Genomic DNA, 12,303 nt, shown 5'->3' with positions numbered 1-12,303 from the left:
TGTGTGTGTGTGTGTGTGTGTGTGTGTGTGTGTGTACACACACCACATCTTCTTTATCCATTCATCTGTTGATGGACATCTAGGCTTTTTCCATAGTTTGGCTATTGTGGACATTGCTGCTATAAGCATTGGGGTGCATGTGCCCCTTCAGATCACTACATTTGTATTTTTGGGGTAAATACCCAGTAGGGCAATGGCTGGGTCGAAGGGTAGCTCTATTTTCAACTTTTTGAGGAACCTCCACAGTTTTCCAGGGTGGCTGCACCAGCTTGCATTCCCACCAACAGTGTAGGAGGGTCCCCTTTCAGAGAGGACTTTTCTGTTTACTCTGGAAAATAGCAAACCCCATTCATGTCCTGCCTCCCAACATTCTCTGCCCCTCTCCCTTTACCTCTTCAGTTTTTTCTAACTACTTACTAGTTGTTAGTAAGTTTTTAGTAAGTTTTTAGTAAGTTAGTTAGTTTTTCTAACTACTTAATAGTGTCCTATTCCTTCCCTTCTCCCCATAGAATGCAAGCACTATGATGGCAGGGACCAGCATCTAGAATGATGCTTGACCTGTGGTAGGAGGAGTTCAGATATGTACTGATTGAATGAATAAATGGATAAATTAATACTGTATTTCTCTTAAAGCATTAAGCATCAGTGAGTTTGAAGTTAATACTGCTTCTGGTCAAGGGAAGATTTAGTTGCTTTACTCTGGAGGAAGATTTGATGTGGTCATAAAGAGGAAAAGCTCTAACATAGATACATGCCTGAACAGGAGATCTTTTATTCAACAAATGTTTATTGAGCAACTAGCACATGCCAACTTATATGCTAGGTTTTAAGGATACAAGGGAAAGAAAAACCAGCATTGCCCCTATTATCATGGAGTCAGTGGAATGAAATATACATTCACCAAATAGTCACGCAAATAAGTACAAGTTAACTGTGATAAACACCGTCCTTATGAAACAGAATTGGGCTTACAGAGAATATCAGGCCTAGTCAAAGTTTTCCTTCAAAAACAACTGGGGACTTTTTTCCAGCCTTATGCTGGAAATTGCAGACATCGAAGCTTCAAAGCTCTGTACCATAGAGAGCACATGGTAAAAATTTTGGCCTGGGAAGAATTTAAAGAGATACAATAACAAGTTTTCTCAGTCGATGTTTAGTGCCTGTGCTGTCTAATGATACATTAGGTACTAAAAGGATAAAGAGACATTCAGAATAAATGGGACAAAGTTCCTCCCTTCAAAGAGCATAGAATCAACTGAGAAATCATTGACACGTTTTATCAGTGGTAGACCCCTGGCAATTGTCTATAAATGTGCTGTGTTTTGCTGTTACTCTGGCCTCTGAAGATGAGGCACAGAAAGTACCATTGATAGAAATGTCCTTATACACTCGAGATGAAATTTCCACATATTATGATCTCTTAATTTAAATTGCATATTCATGTATATTTATTCTTTTTTTTTTAAAGATTTTATTTATTTATTTGAGAGAGAGAGAATGAGAGAGAGCACATGAGAGGGGGGAGGGTCAGAGGGAGAAGCAGACTCCCTGCCGAGCAGGGAGCCCGATGCGGGACTCGATCCAGGGACTCCAGGATCATGACCCGAGCCGAAGGCAGTCGCTTAACCAACTGAGCCACCCAGGCACCCCATGTATATTTATTCTTAAGAAACATTTTATTATCAAAGTATTATCTTATTTAGAAGCCTTAGGAAAAGGAGCCACTGAAACCTCACAAAGTAGAGTTGGCCAGCAGAAATGTATGGATTAAGGAGCCACATGCCTTTTTTTTTTTTTTTAATTATTTAAATTCAGTTTAGTTAACATATACTGTATTATTAGTTTCAGGGGTAGAATTTAGTGATTCATCAGTTGCATATAACGGCCAGTGCTCATTACATCAAGTGCCCTCCCTAGTACACGTCACACAATTATTCCTTCCCCCCACCCACCTCCCCTCCAGCAACCCTCAGAGTTGTTTCCTAGAGGTCAGCGTCTCTTATGGTTTGCCTCCCTCTCTATTTTCATCTTATTTTATTTTTCCTTCCCGTCCCCTATGTTCATCTGTTTTGTTTCTTAAATTCCACATATGAGTGAAATCAAATGGTGTTTATCTTTCTCTGACTGACTTATTTGGCTTAGCATAATACCCTCTAGTTCCATCCACATCATTGCAAATGGCAAGATCTCATTCTTTTTGATGGCTGAGTAATATTCCATTATACAAATACGCCACATCTTTTTTATTCATTTATCTGTCAATGGACATCTGGGCTCTTTCCATAGTTTGGCTATTGTGGACATTGCTGCTAAACATTGGGATGCATGTGCCGTTTTGAATCACTATGTGTGTATCCTTTGAATAAATACCTAGTAGTGCAATTGCTGGGTCGTAGGATAGCTCAATTTTTAACTTTTGAGGAACCTCCATACTGTTTTCCAGAGTAGCTGTATCAGGTTGTATTCCCACCAACAGTGTAAGAGTGCTCCCCTTTCTTCACATCCTGGCCAACATCTGTTGTTTCCTGACTTACTAATTTTAGCCATTCTGATCAGTGTGAGGTGGTATCTCATTGTGGTTTTGATTTGTATTTCCCTGATGCCGAGTGATGTTGAACCTTTTTTCCTGTGTCTGTTGGCCATTTCTATGTCTTCTTTGGAGAAGTGTCTGTTCATGTCTTCTGCCCATTTCATGACTGAATTTTTTGTTTTTTGGGTGTTGAGTTTGATAAGTTCTTTATGGATTTTGGATACCAGCCTTCCATGTGTTAAGACATTTGCAAATATCTTCCCCCATTCCATAGGTTGTCTTTTAATCTTGTTGGCTGTTTCCTTTGCTGTGCGAAAGCTTTTTATCTTGATGAGGTCCCAATAGTTCATTTTTGCCTTTGTCTCCCTTGCCTTTGGAGATGTGTCTTGAAAGAAGTTGCTGTGGCTGATATCGAAGAGGTTACTGCGTATGCCCTCCTCTAGGATTTCCATGGATTCCTGTCTCACCTTTAGATCTTTCATCCATTTTGAGTTGATTTTTGTGTGTGGTGTAAGAAAGTAGTCAGTTTCATTCTTCTGCATGTTGCTGTCCAATTTTCCCAACATAATTTGTTAAAGAGACTATCTTTTTTCCATTGGATATTCTTTCCTGCTTTATTGAAGATTAGTTGACCACGTGTGCCTTCTTTTTTAATTCAGTATTTTATCAGTGGAAAGATTAAGAAAGTCTGGTAGGCAAGGTGGCCCAACCATGTATGCATTCTTTTTTTTTTTTTTTAAGAGAGAGAGACAGAGCAGGAGCAGTGGGGAGAGGGAGAAGCAGACTCCCCACTGAACAGGGAGCCTGATATGGGGCTCAATCCCAGGACCCTGAGATCATGACCTGAGTCAAAGGCAGATGCTTAACTGAGCCACCCAGGTGCTTCCATGTATGCATTCTTTTTACTAGGTATAAGTTGACTGTAGCCAAAAAAAATTACATAAGAATAATAATTACAACAATAATAGCTACCATTTTTTGAGCATTTACTATTTGTCAGGTACTGTTCAAAGCAGTCTATGTAGAATAAATCATTTTGTCCTCACAACAAACATAAGAATATTATTGTCCCTGTTTTTAGAGAAGGAAGTTGAGTCACAGATATGTTAGACATCATGTCCAAAGTAACAAAGCTACCTTAAGTAGAAAGGTATTTGAGCAACCTGACTCCACAGACTATGAAGGGAGGGATGATGTACATTGGCTTGTTCTTTAGAGCAGTGGTTTCTAAACCAGTGAGTGCACACTTTAGGGGCTATGTAAAACCATCCATGAGATGCAGGGAGAAAAATCTACGTTCTTCTGTTTGTATTTATTTTCTTCTTTCTTGTTTAAATGTAATATTTTATATATAAAAAGGAACATATAAATTCAGTTAGTCATTCAGTCACTTTTTATATATCATGATGTAATTTTTCCTAATGCATTGCTAAATGGATTTACATTTCATGGTATCTGGATTAACTAAACCAGTCCTTACAAATTTCATATTAATAATGTAAACATAGGCAAACCATAAGAAAATGGTAGAGCTGATGCCTCAGCATGGGAAGTATGTCAAAAATCAGAAATTATTATGAAAATTATTTGAAATGTGGATTTCTACTTACTGTTAATGACGAACTTTGTCTTAAATGTGTATTGTGCCTTGACATATTTATAAGTAAGAATATAAAGCCATTGTGATTTTTAAGACATTTAAAAGCTGAGTGTATAGAACAGGAAGATGGACCTCTACAATTGAAAACATTATACTAAATGAAAGAAGCCACATACAAAAAGCCACATACTGTATGATTCCACTTATATGAAATGTTCAATAGGCAAATCCATAGATAGAAAAAGTAGATTAGTGGTTGCCAAGGGATAAGAGTAGGAGGAAATAGGGCTTGACTGCTAATGGGGACATGGTTTCTTTTGGGGGTGATGAAATGTTCTGGAATTAGTGGTCATGGTACTAAAAACCACTTTAAAAAGGTGAATTTTTTTGGTATGTGAATTATATCTCAGTAATGCTGTTATTTTAAAAAAAAGTTTCAATTTACCCCTAGTGAAGAAGATTAAGAATTATTTAAAAATACTATTTTTATGTAATCCTTTGAAATGTTTATCTTCTGTGACCCTTAAAATACTAGAGGAAAAAAAATCTACATATTTGAGGACTCTGTGTGCCCAATTCCTTACCTCCCTTCCCACTTCCCTTTTCTTTGCTAATGGGGATGCATACTTTGAAAAAGTTGGAATCATTGTATTAGAGTTGCAAGGGAGAGAAGACGTGTAGGTTCCCTTTAACAATAACATTTTATTTCAAGTATACAAGGGACTAATAGGTAGGACAGGACGTTGTCTTTTTAGATATACTATACTTTTAGGATTGGGATATACACCAGTTATCATGCAAAATCTGAAGGTGTTACCCAGTGTTCTAGATACAATCTAGGGAGTTACTCAGCCACTCAGTTTGCATCCCAAAAGTGTACCTCCCAAGAAAATGAGAATCCAGTGGGTTGGTTTGTCATGGTAGAGTCTTTCTTTCTTTCTTTCTTTCGTTCGTTCGTTCGTTCTTTCTTTTTTTTAAGATTTTATTTATTTATTTGAGAGAGCAAGAGCATGTGCACATGCACCAGCTGGGGGAGAGAGAGAGGGAGAAGCAGACTCCCTGCTGACCGGGGATCCTGATGCAGGGCTCGATCCCAGAACCCCAAGATCATGACCTGAGCTGAAGGCAGACGCCTAACCTGCTGAGCCACCCAGGTGCCTCCCATGATAGAGTATTTCTTTTGGGCATTGTTTCATGCCAAGCCAAGTTAGAAGTCCTTACCTTCATGAGCTGGTAGAAAAGAGGCTATCAAAGGATTCCACTGACTATAGATGGTGATTTTGAGAATACCATTTTAGTAACATACTAACCTAGAATTAGATTAAGAATGTTTCATTGTAAATTAGGAATGGCATGATTTTTTTTTTAAGAGAGAGAGTGGGGGGTGGGGGCAGGGGGAGAGACAGAGAGAGAGAATCTCAAGTAGACTCCCCACTGAGCACGGAGCCAGGTGTGGGGCTCACTCTCACGACCCTGATATCATGACCTGAGCCAAAATCAAGAGTCAGACACTTAACTGACTGAGCCATCCAGGTGCTCCAGGAATGGCATGATTTTGAATGAGAAAGTAGAGTGTTTATATATAAAAAGATAATTGTAAAATTGTCTTATGGTGTCACAATTCCATGGGTTCATTGTTCTTTAATTTCTTAATTTGCTATGCCAATATTATTGGAAGAAAAGCTGCAAGAAACTTTCTTAATTAAAGCAAGTTTAAATAATTGATTTTTAAATGAGTAAATTTTTCTGATTAAAAAAGGTATATGCTATTTTTTCTTAAGTCCTAAATGATTTCTGAAAATGGTATTTGAAAGATATAAATCTATAATGACTTGTATTGAATGAATTTTTTTATCAAAGTATAATTAACAGTGTTATATTAGTTTGAGGTGAATGGTAGAATGAGTCAACAATTCTATACATATTCGCTGCTCATCAAAATAAATGTACTCTTTAATTCTCTTTATCTATCTTACCACCCCCACTTCCCCTCTGACAACCACCATTTTGTTCTCAGTATTTAAGGGTCTGACGTTTTTTGTCTTTTTTTCTGTTTGTTTTGTTTCTTAAATTCCACATATGTGTGAGAACATATGGTATTTGTCTTATTGTGTTGGACTTATTTCACTTAGCATTGTTATACCATCTTCCTCCATCCATATTGCTTTAAATGGCAATATTTCATTCTTTTATATGACTAATATTCTACTACCACATATATATGTGTGTGTATCTTTGTATATATACATGTACATTTACATATATACATGTACATACACACACACACATATCTATACCACTTCTTTATCCATTCATCTAGGGATGGACACTTGGGTTGCTTCCATATCTTGGCTATTATAATTACTGCTGCTATAAACATAGGGGTGCATATATCTTTTCAAATTAGTGTTTTTCTTTTCTTTTTTTAAAGATTTTATTTATTTATTTGACAGAGAGAGACACAGCGAGAGAGGGAACACAAGCAGGGGGAGTGGGAGAGGGAGAAGCAGGCTTCCCGCGGAGCAGGGAGCCCGATGCGGGGCTCGATCCCAGGATCCTGGGATCATGACCTGAGCCGAAGGCAGACGCTTAACGACTGAGCCACCCAGGCACCCCGTGTTTTTATTTTCTTAGGGTAAATATCCAGTAATGGAATCACTGGATCATACGGTAATTCTGTTTTCAATTTTTTAAGTAACCTCTGTACTGCTTTTCACAGTGGCTACAGCAGTTTGCATTCCTACCAACAGTGCATGAATGTTCTTTTTTCTCTACATCTTTGCCAACATTTGTTATTTCTTGTATTTTTGATCCTAGCCATTCTCACAGGTGTAAGGTAACATCTCATTGTGGTTTTGATTTGCATTTCCTTGAGTATTTGCATTGCTCAACTGATTTGAGCACCATTTCATGTGTCTGTTGGCCATCTTTATGTCTTCTTTGGAACAATGTCTATTTAGGTCCTCTACCCATTTTTAATCGGATTATTTGGTGTTTGTTTTGGTGTTGGGTTGTATAAATTCTTTATGTATTTTGGTTATTAACTCCTTATCAGATATATCATTTGCAAATATCTTCTCCCATTCATTAGGTTGCCTTTTCATCTTGCTGATAGTTACCTTTGCTGTGCAGAAGCTTTTTATTTTGATGTAATCCTGATAGTTTATTTTTGCTTTTGTTGCCCTTGCCTGAAGAGACATTATCTACAAAAATGTTGCTAAGGCCAGTGACAAATTACTGTCTTTTCTTCTAGGAGTTTTATGGTTTCAGGCCTCACATTTAAGTTTTTAATCCATCTTGAGCTTATTTTTATGTATGGTAAAAGAAAAAATGGTCCAGTTTCATTCTTTTGCATGTAACTGTCCAGTTTTTCCAATACCATTTGTTGAAGAGACTGTATTTTCCCTGTTGTACTTTTTGAGTATACCAAGAAAAGCCCAGCAAAGTTTTTAATTTTAATTTTAACTTTAAAATTGAAAGCTCATTAATGAATGCTTCAAATTGAGCAGCCTTTCAACTAATTATCAAGCCAAAATGATAATTTAATATAATGATGTTATATTCTTTCTACAGGTTTTATTGAAAACTACAGCTGGAGATATTGACATAGAGTTGTGGTCAAAAGAAGCTCCTAAAGCTTGCAGAAATTTCATTCAGCTTTGTTTGGAAGGTAATCATAACTCTTGAGTTTTATTCTGTAGGAGAAATTTTATTAATTTAAAAATAAACTGAAGTGTATCTTTCCACAACGTTGATGCCTGCTGTTAAATGGTGGTGATGAATGATAGGAGTTGATATGAGTGATACAGTGTTGAGCTACTGTGTCAGGAAATAGAGAGAGGAGATGAAGACTGTCTTTCAGATCTATGTATCTTTAGCAGAGAAATTTATCTCACCAATAAAACTTTGATCCTTTTTTATCTTTTTGTCTATTCCCCACTTCTTTCTTTCATCCTCTAAAGGTACTCCCTAAGATTGCCTTGAGTTCTCCATTTTATTTACTCTTTAGTTGTTAGTTCTATCCAAGTAACTATCAAATTTAGAATTCCAGCCATTTCCTCTCTTCTTCACTCTAATTTACATATCAAAGTGCCTAGTGGACTTTACTCCCATCTTCCTCTGTTAGCTATAGCTAAACCAGATTGCCTTGACTTTCACCTGCATAGTTGTGATTGCCTTTTACCTGGTCTTTCTCTCTGTCATCTTTAATCTGTTTATCCCCTTATTTATTCATCTGGCAGCCGAATCCTCAGACGGCTTGGCTTCCTAGCTTTCCAACCTTGTTTTTCATTGCACTAAATAACCATATGGTTTCACTTGACTATTATTTTTATTTCCTGAGCAGTTCCTTCCCATTTTCACTTTCACACATATCCTCATATCTTCCTTCATATCCTCAGTCTCCTTTTTGGAATACTTTTTATTTTCTTCTTTACTATTTAAGTGTACCCACTTTTTAATCTCTGTCGAGAATTCCGTCTTCTCCATGAAGCCTTCCATCCAGCATTCATTGATGTCATCAATGTTTCCAATATGATTTTAGATTGAGTCACAAAGTGACTATTTTTCATTCAATAAACTTTACAGAATTATACATCCACTTGAGTGTTTTCTTCTTCAGAATATTCCCTTATAGAACTAAACATTCTAAAGATTTTTGTAACTTGTTGGCTTTTAGAATACATTGCATATGGTTTCAAATATCTCCAGTGGTGGCAATCATTGTGTTTTTAAGTTATATCTGATTTGTAGAGACAGACAAGGTTAATCAGGTATCAGAAAACAGCATTTTGAGTCCAAATAGATAATAATTACACAAATAGATAATTACCAGGGGAAGATTTAAGATATAAAAATACACAGACCCCCCCCCCAAAAAAACCTGCCAAAAAAAATAGAACTACATCTGCAAAGACCATTATTAATAATTGCTATGGCAGGCAGGAAGGAAATTGAGTCAGACAGATAGTACAGTCAGAGAAGCCTCAAATAACTATCAACAGAACCAAGAAACACAGTAGACACAGAGAAGTCAGACTTGTTTCTGGAAAGAAGTTTTGAAGACTCAAAGGCTCAAATTTTACAGGGGAAGAGTGAAAGTACAAAAACATTAGAAAGAATGAATGGTAATTAATAATCCATGACCAGGTGAATGGAAGAAACAGAAAACATCTGGATATAATATGATAGTGAAGAAGAAATAAAGTTCTTAAGTTAGGTCATGGTGGAACTTAATTGGAACAACAAAAAATTATTCCCCTACTTATAAGAATACAAGGAGACAGAAAAAAGAATAGGAAAATCATAAGAAAAATAACTAGAGCAATTCTCTTAAATTGAACAGGTGAAAGACAGAATTATTACTGCAAAGGCTAACAAGAAGCCTGAGAAGACTAATTTAAATGAAGATACTCCCAAAATAAAGTCAGGGTTTTAAAAATACAATTTAGAGAACCCCATTTTAATTCACTACTTCTATGATTTAAACAAGTCATGATATTTCTAGATCTTATAACATTCATATCAGTATTTACTTCAAAAAGGATTGATTTCCAGAATTAAAAAGGAAATAAGTAAAAATCAGGAAGGTGGAACATGACATATATATGGCAGTTAAAGGGAAGTTTTTAGTTGTTTTTTTAGCTTTACTGAGGTATTATAGACAAATAAAAATTGTATATATTTAGGATGTACAACATGATTTTTCAAAGTGTACAATGTGATGATTTAAGACACATATACGTTGTGAAATGATTATCACAATCAAGTTAAGTAACATATCCCATCACCTTACATAGTTACCTTGTGAGTGTGTGTGTGGTGAGAACACTTGAGATCTACTCTCTTAGCAAATTTCAAGTATACAACACAGTACAATTAACTATAACTTCCATGCTGTACATTGGATCCCCAGAAGTTATTCATTTTATAATTAAAAATTTATGGAGTGGCTGGGTGGCTTAGTCGGTTAAGCATCTGCCTTCAGCTTAGGTCATGATCCCAGGGTGCTGGGATGGAGCCCCGGGTCAGGTTAGGCTCCCTACTCCACAGGGGGTCAGTTTCTCCTTCTCCCTCTACCCCTCCCCCTTCTCATTCTCTCTCTCTCTCAAATAAATAAAATCTTTAAAAAATTAAAAAGAAATTTATACCTTTTGACCAACATCTCCCCATTTTTCTCACCTACCAGCACCTGGCAACTACCATTTTACTCTCCAGTTCTATGAGTTTGACTTTTTTTTTTTTTTAAAGATGTTATTTATTTATTTGACAGAGAGAGACACAGCAAGAGAGGGAACACAAGCAGGGGGTGTGGGAGAGGGAGAAGCAGGCTTCCCGCAGATCAGGGAGCCAGATGTGGGGCTCGATCCCAGGACCCTGGGATCAAGACCTAAGCTGAAGGCAGATGCTTAATGACTGAACCACCCAGGTGCCCCAAGTTTGACATTTTTAGATTCCACATACAAGTGATATACAGAATTTGTCATTCTGTGTCTGGGGGAAGTTTTTAGTTTTTTATGAAAATGAAAGATCTATAGTTACACAGACTTAATCTTGGATTTCAGGTTTTGGGGAATAGGTAAACATTTAAAAGTGAATGAAATTTTTAAAAATTGTAAGTTTAAGAAAAGGTTTAAGAAGATAGAAGGAAAGGGAAGCTTGTTGCTTTTGATAATTTTCTTGGTTCCTCTGAAGTTTGAGGAAGGAGTTAAATTTTAGGTTAGCAAAACAAAGTGGGAAGCAGAAATATTTGTTTAAAAAAACAGAGGCTAAAATAAGCAGGGCAGACAGATAACAAATGAGTTTTAAATAAAAAGTTATTACTTATGATATTTATAAAATTAAACACAAATGCCAGATTCTGGAAGAAATACACATAAATCACTTAAAAATGCAGATGTAAATTCCTATATTATACTTGGCAGAAATACAATTAGACAAAGTATATTATGATATCCATACATTGTATAGCCAGAAATACAAATATAATGGAAAATACCAGAACCACAGCAGCCAAATAGGAAATTTAATATTTAAGATACATGAAAATTTCTTTCTTCAATAGTGGAGAAAAATCAGGAGACTATTATGAATACACATAATGAAATTATAAAACCTCTTTCTTCAAAATACTTATGGGAATGATACATAAACATTTAAGAAGTCAAACATTACGTGCAATATAATCTATTATAGTACATAGTAAGCTATAAGGACAACCATAAATGCATAGTTCAGCAGTATTATTAATATGTTATATGGAAATAGAAATAGTGGTTATGGAATTTTGTGGAAATTTGAAATTTTAGCTTTGGTAGATTAAATACAAAATTATGGTGTAGAGAAAGTATAGAAAGTCCCTACTCTATATATAGTATTATAATAACTTCAGTCATCTAACAAGATTATAATTAGGAAACTTTTAAAAAAGGTAAAGTAAAAAGCCAATATAATTGAAGTGCTTAACAGGAAATACGAAAAAGGAGTAAGATGGGTAATTTTAAAATCTGAAAGCACAAGTAATAAAGATCTCTTTCATGTCCCCCTTCCCTCACATCTAATAGATTACTGAGTCTTTTTTTTTTTTTAAAGATTTTATTTATTTATTTGACAGAGAGAGACACAGCGAGAGAGGGAACACAAGCAGGGGGAGTGGGAGAGGGAGAAGCAGGCTCCACGCAGAGCAGGGAGCCCGATGTGGGACTCGATCCCAGGACCCTGGGATCATGACCTGAGCCGAAGGCAGTCGCTTAACCGACTGAGCCACCCAGGCACCCTAGATTACTGAGTCTTATAGATCCTGCTTCCTAGAGAATTCTTAAATATGTGCACCTCTGTATAAGTCACAGTCAGGTTTTACTCTTGGGACAATAGTTGCTTCCTCTCACTCTAGCCTTGTCGCTTCCATTCCATTCTCCATACTGTGTTTTGAGTGATCTTTTGAAAAAGCAGATCTGATCAAAATGTTGATTGACTGCATATTAGGGACCAACGGATTATTATTGCTTTCTGATATAGACTGGGTATGTTATATATTTAAATTTGTAGAATTTAAGTTAAAATATTAAAGTTGGACCTGGCATTTTTGTTGGACTTGAAAATTTATAGATTACCTCCATATTATCTTATTTAATCTTCAAAACAACACTGTGGGTTAATTTATAATATTTTATAG

The 12,303-nt window shown here is 36.1% G+C and overlaps 1 protein-coding gene across 2 annotated transcripts in view; it reads left to right on the top strand.

The window, feature by feature from the left end:
• The window catches only part of CWC27 (CWC27 spliceosome associated cyclophilin), a 193,941-nt gene that overhangs the window by 1,806 nt on the left and 179,832 nt on the right, over positions 1–12,303 (top strand). For both annotated transcript variants that reach the window (XM_081826812.1, XM_006732516.3), the window contains exon 2: positions 7,704–7,800. In XM_081826812.1, the coding sequence (XP_081682938.1) occupies positions 7,704–7,800 (97 nt within the window). The remainder of the gene's footprint in view (positions 1–7,703; positions 7,801–12,303) is intronic.

The sequence above is a fragment of the Leptonychotes weddellii genome, chromosome 7 (assembly GCF_054177405.1).
Source record: "Leptonychotes weddellii isolate Sample4059 chromosome 7, ASM5417740v2, whole genome shotgun sequence".
NCBI classification, from domain to species: domain Eukaryota; kingdom Metazoa; phylum Chordata; class Mammalia; order Carnivora; family Phocidae; genus Leptonychotes; species Leptonychotes weddellii.
This window is presented reverse-complemented; position numbering and strand designations above follow the sequence as displayed.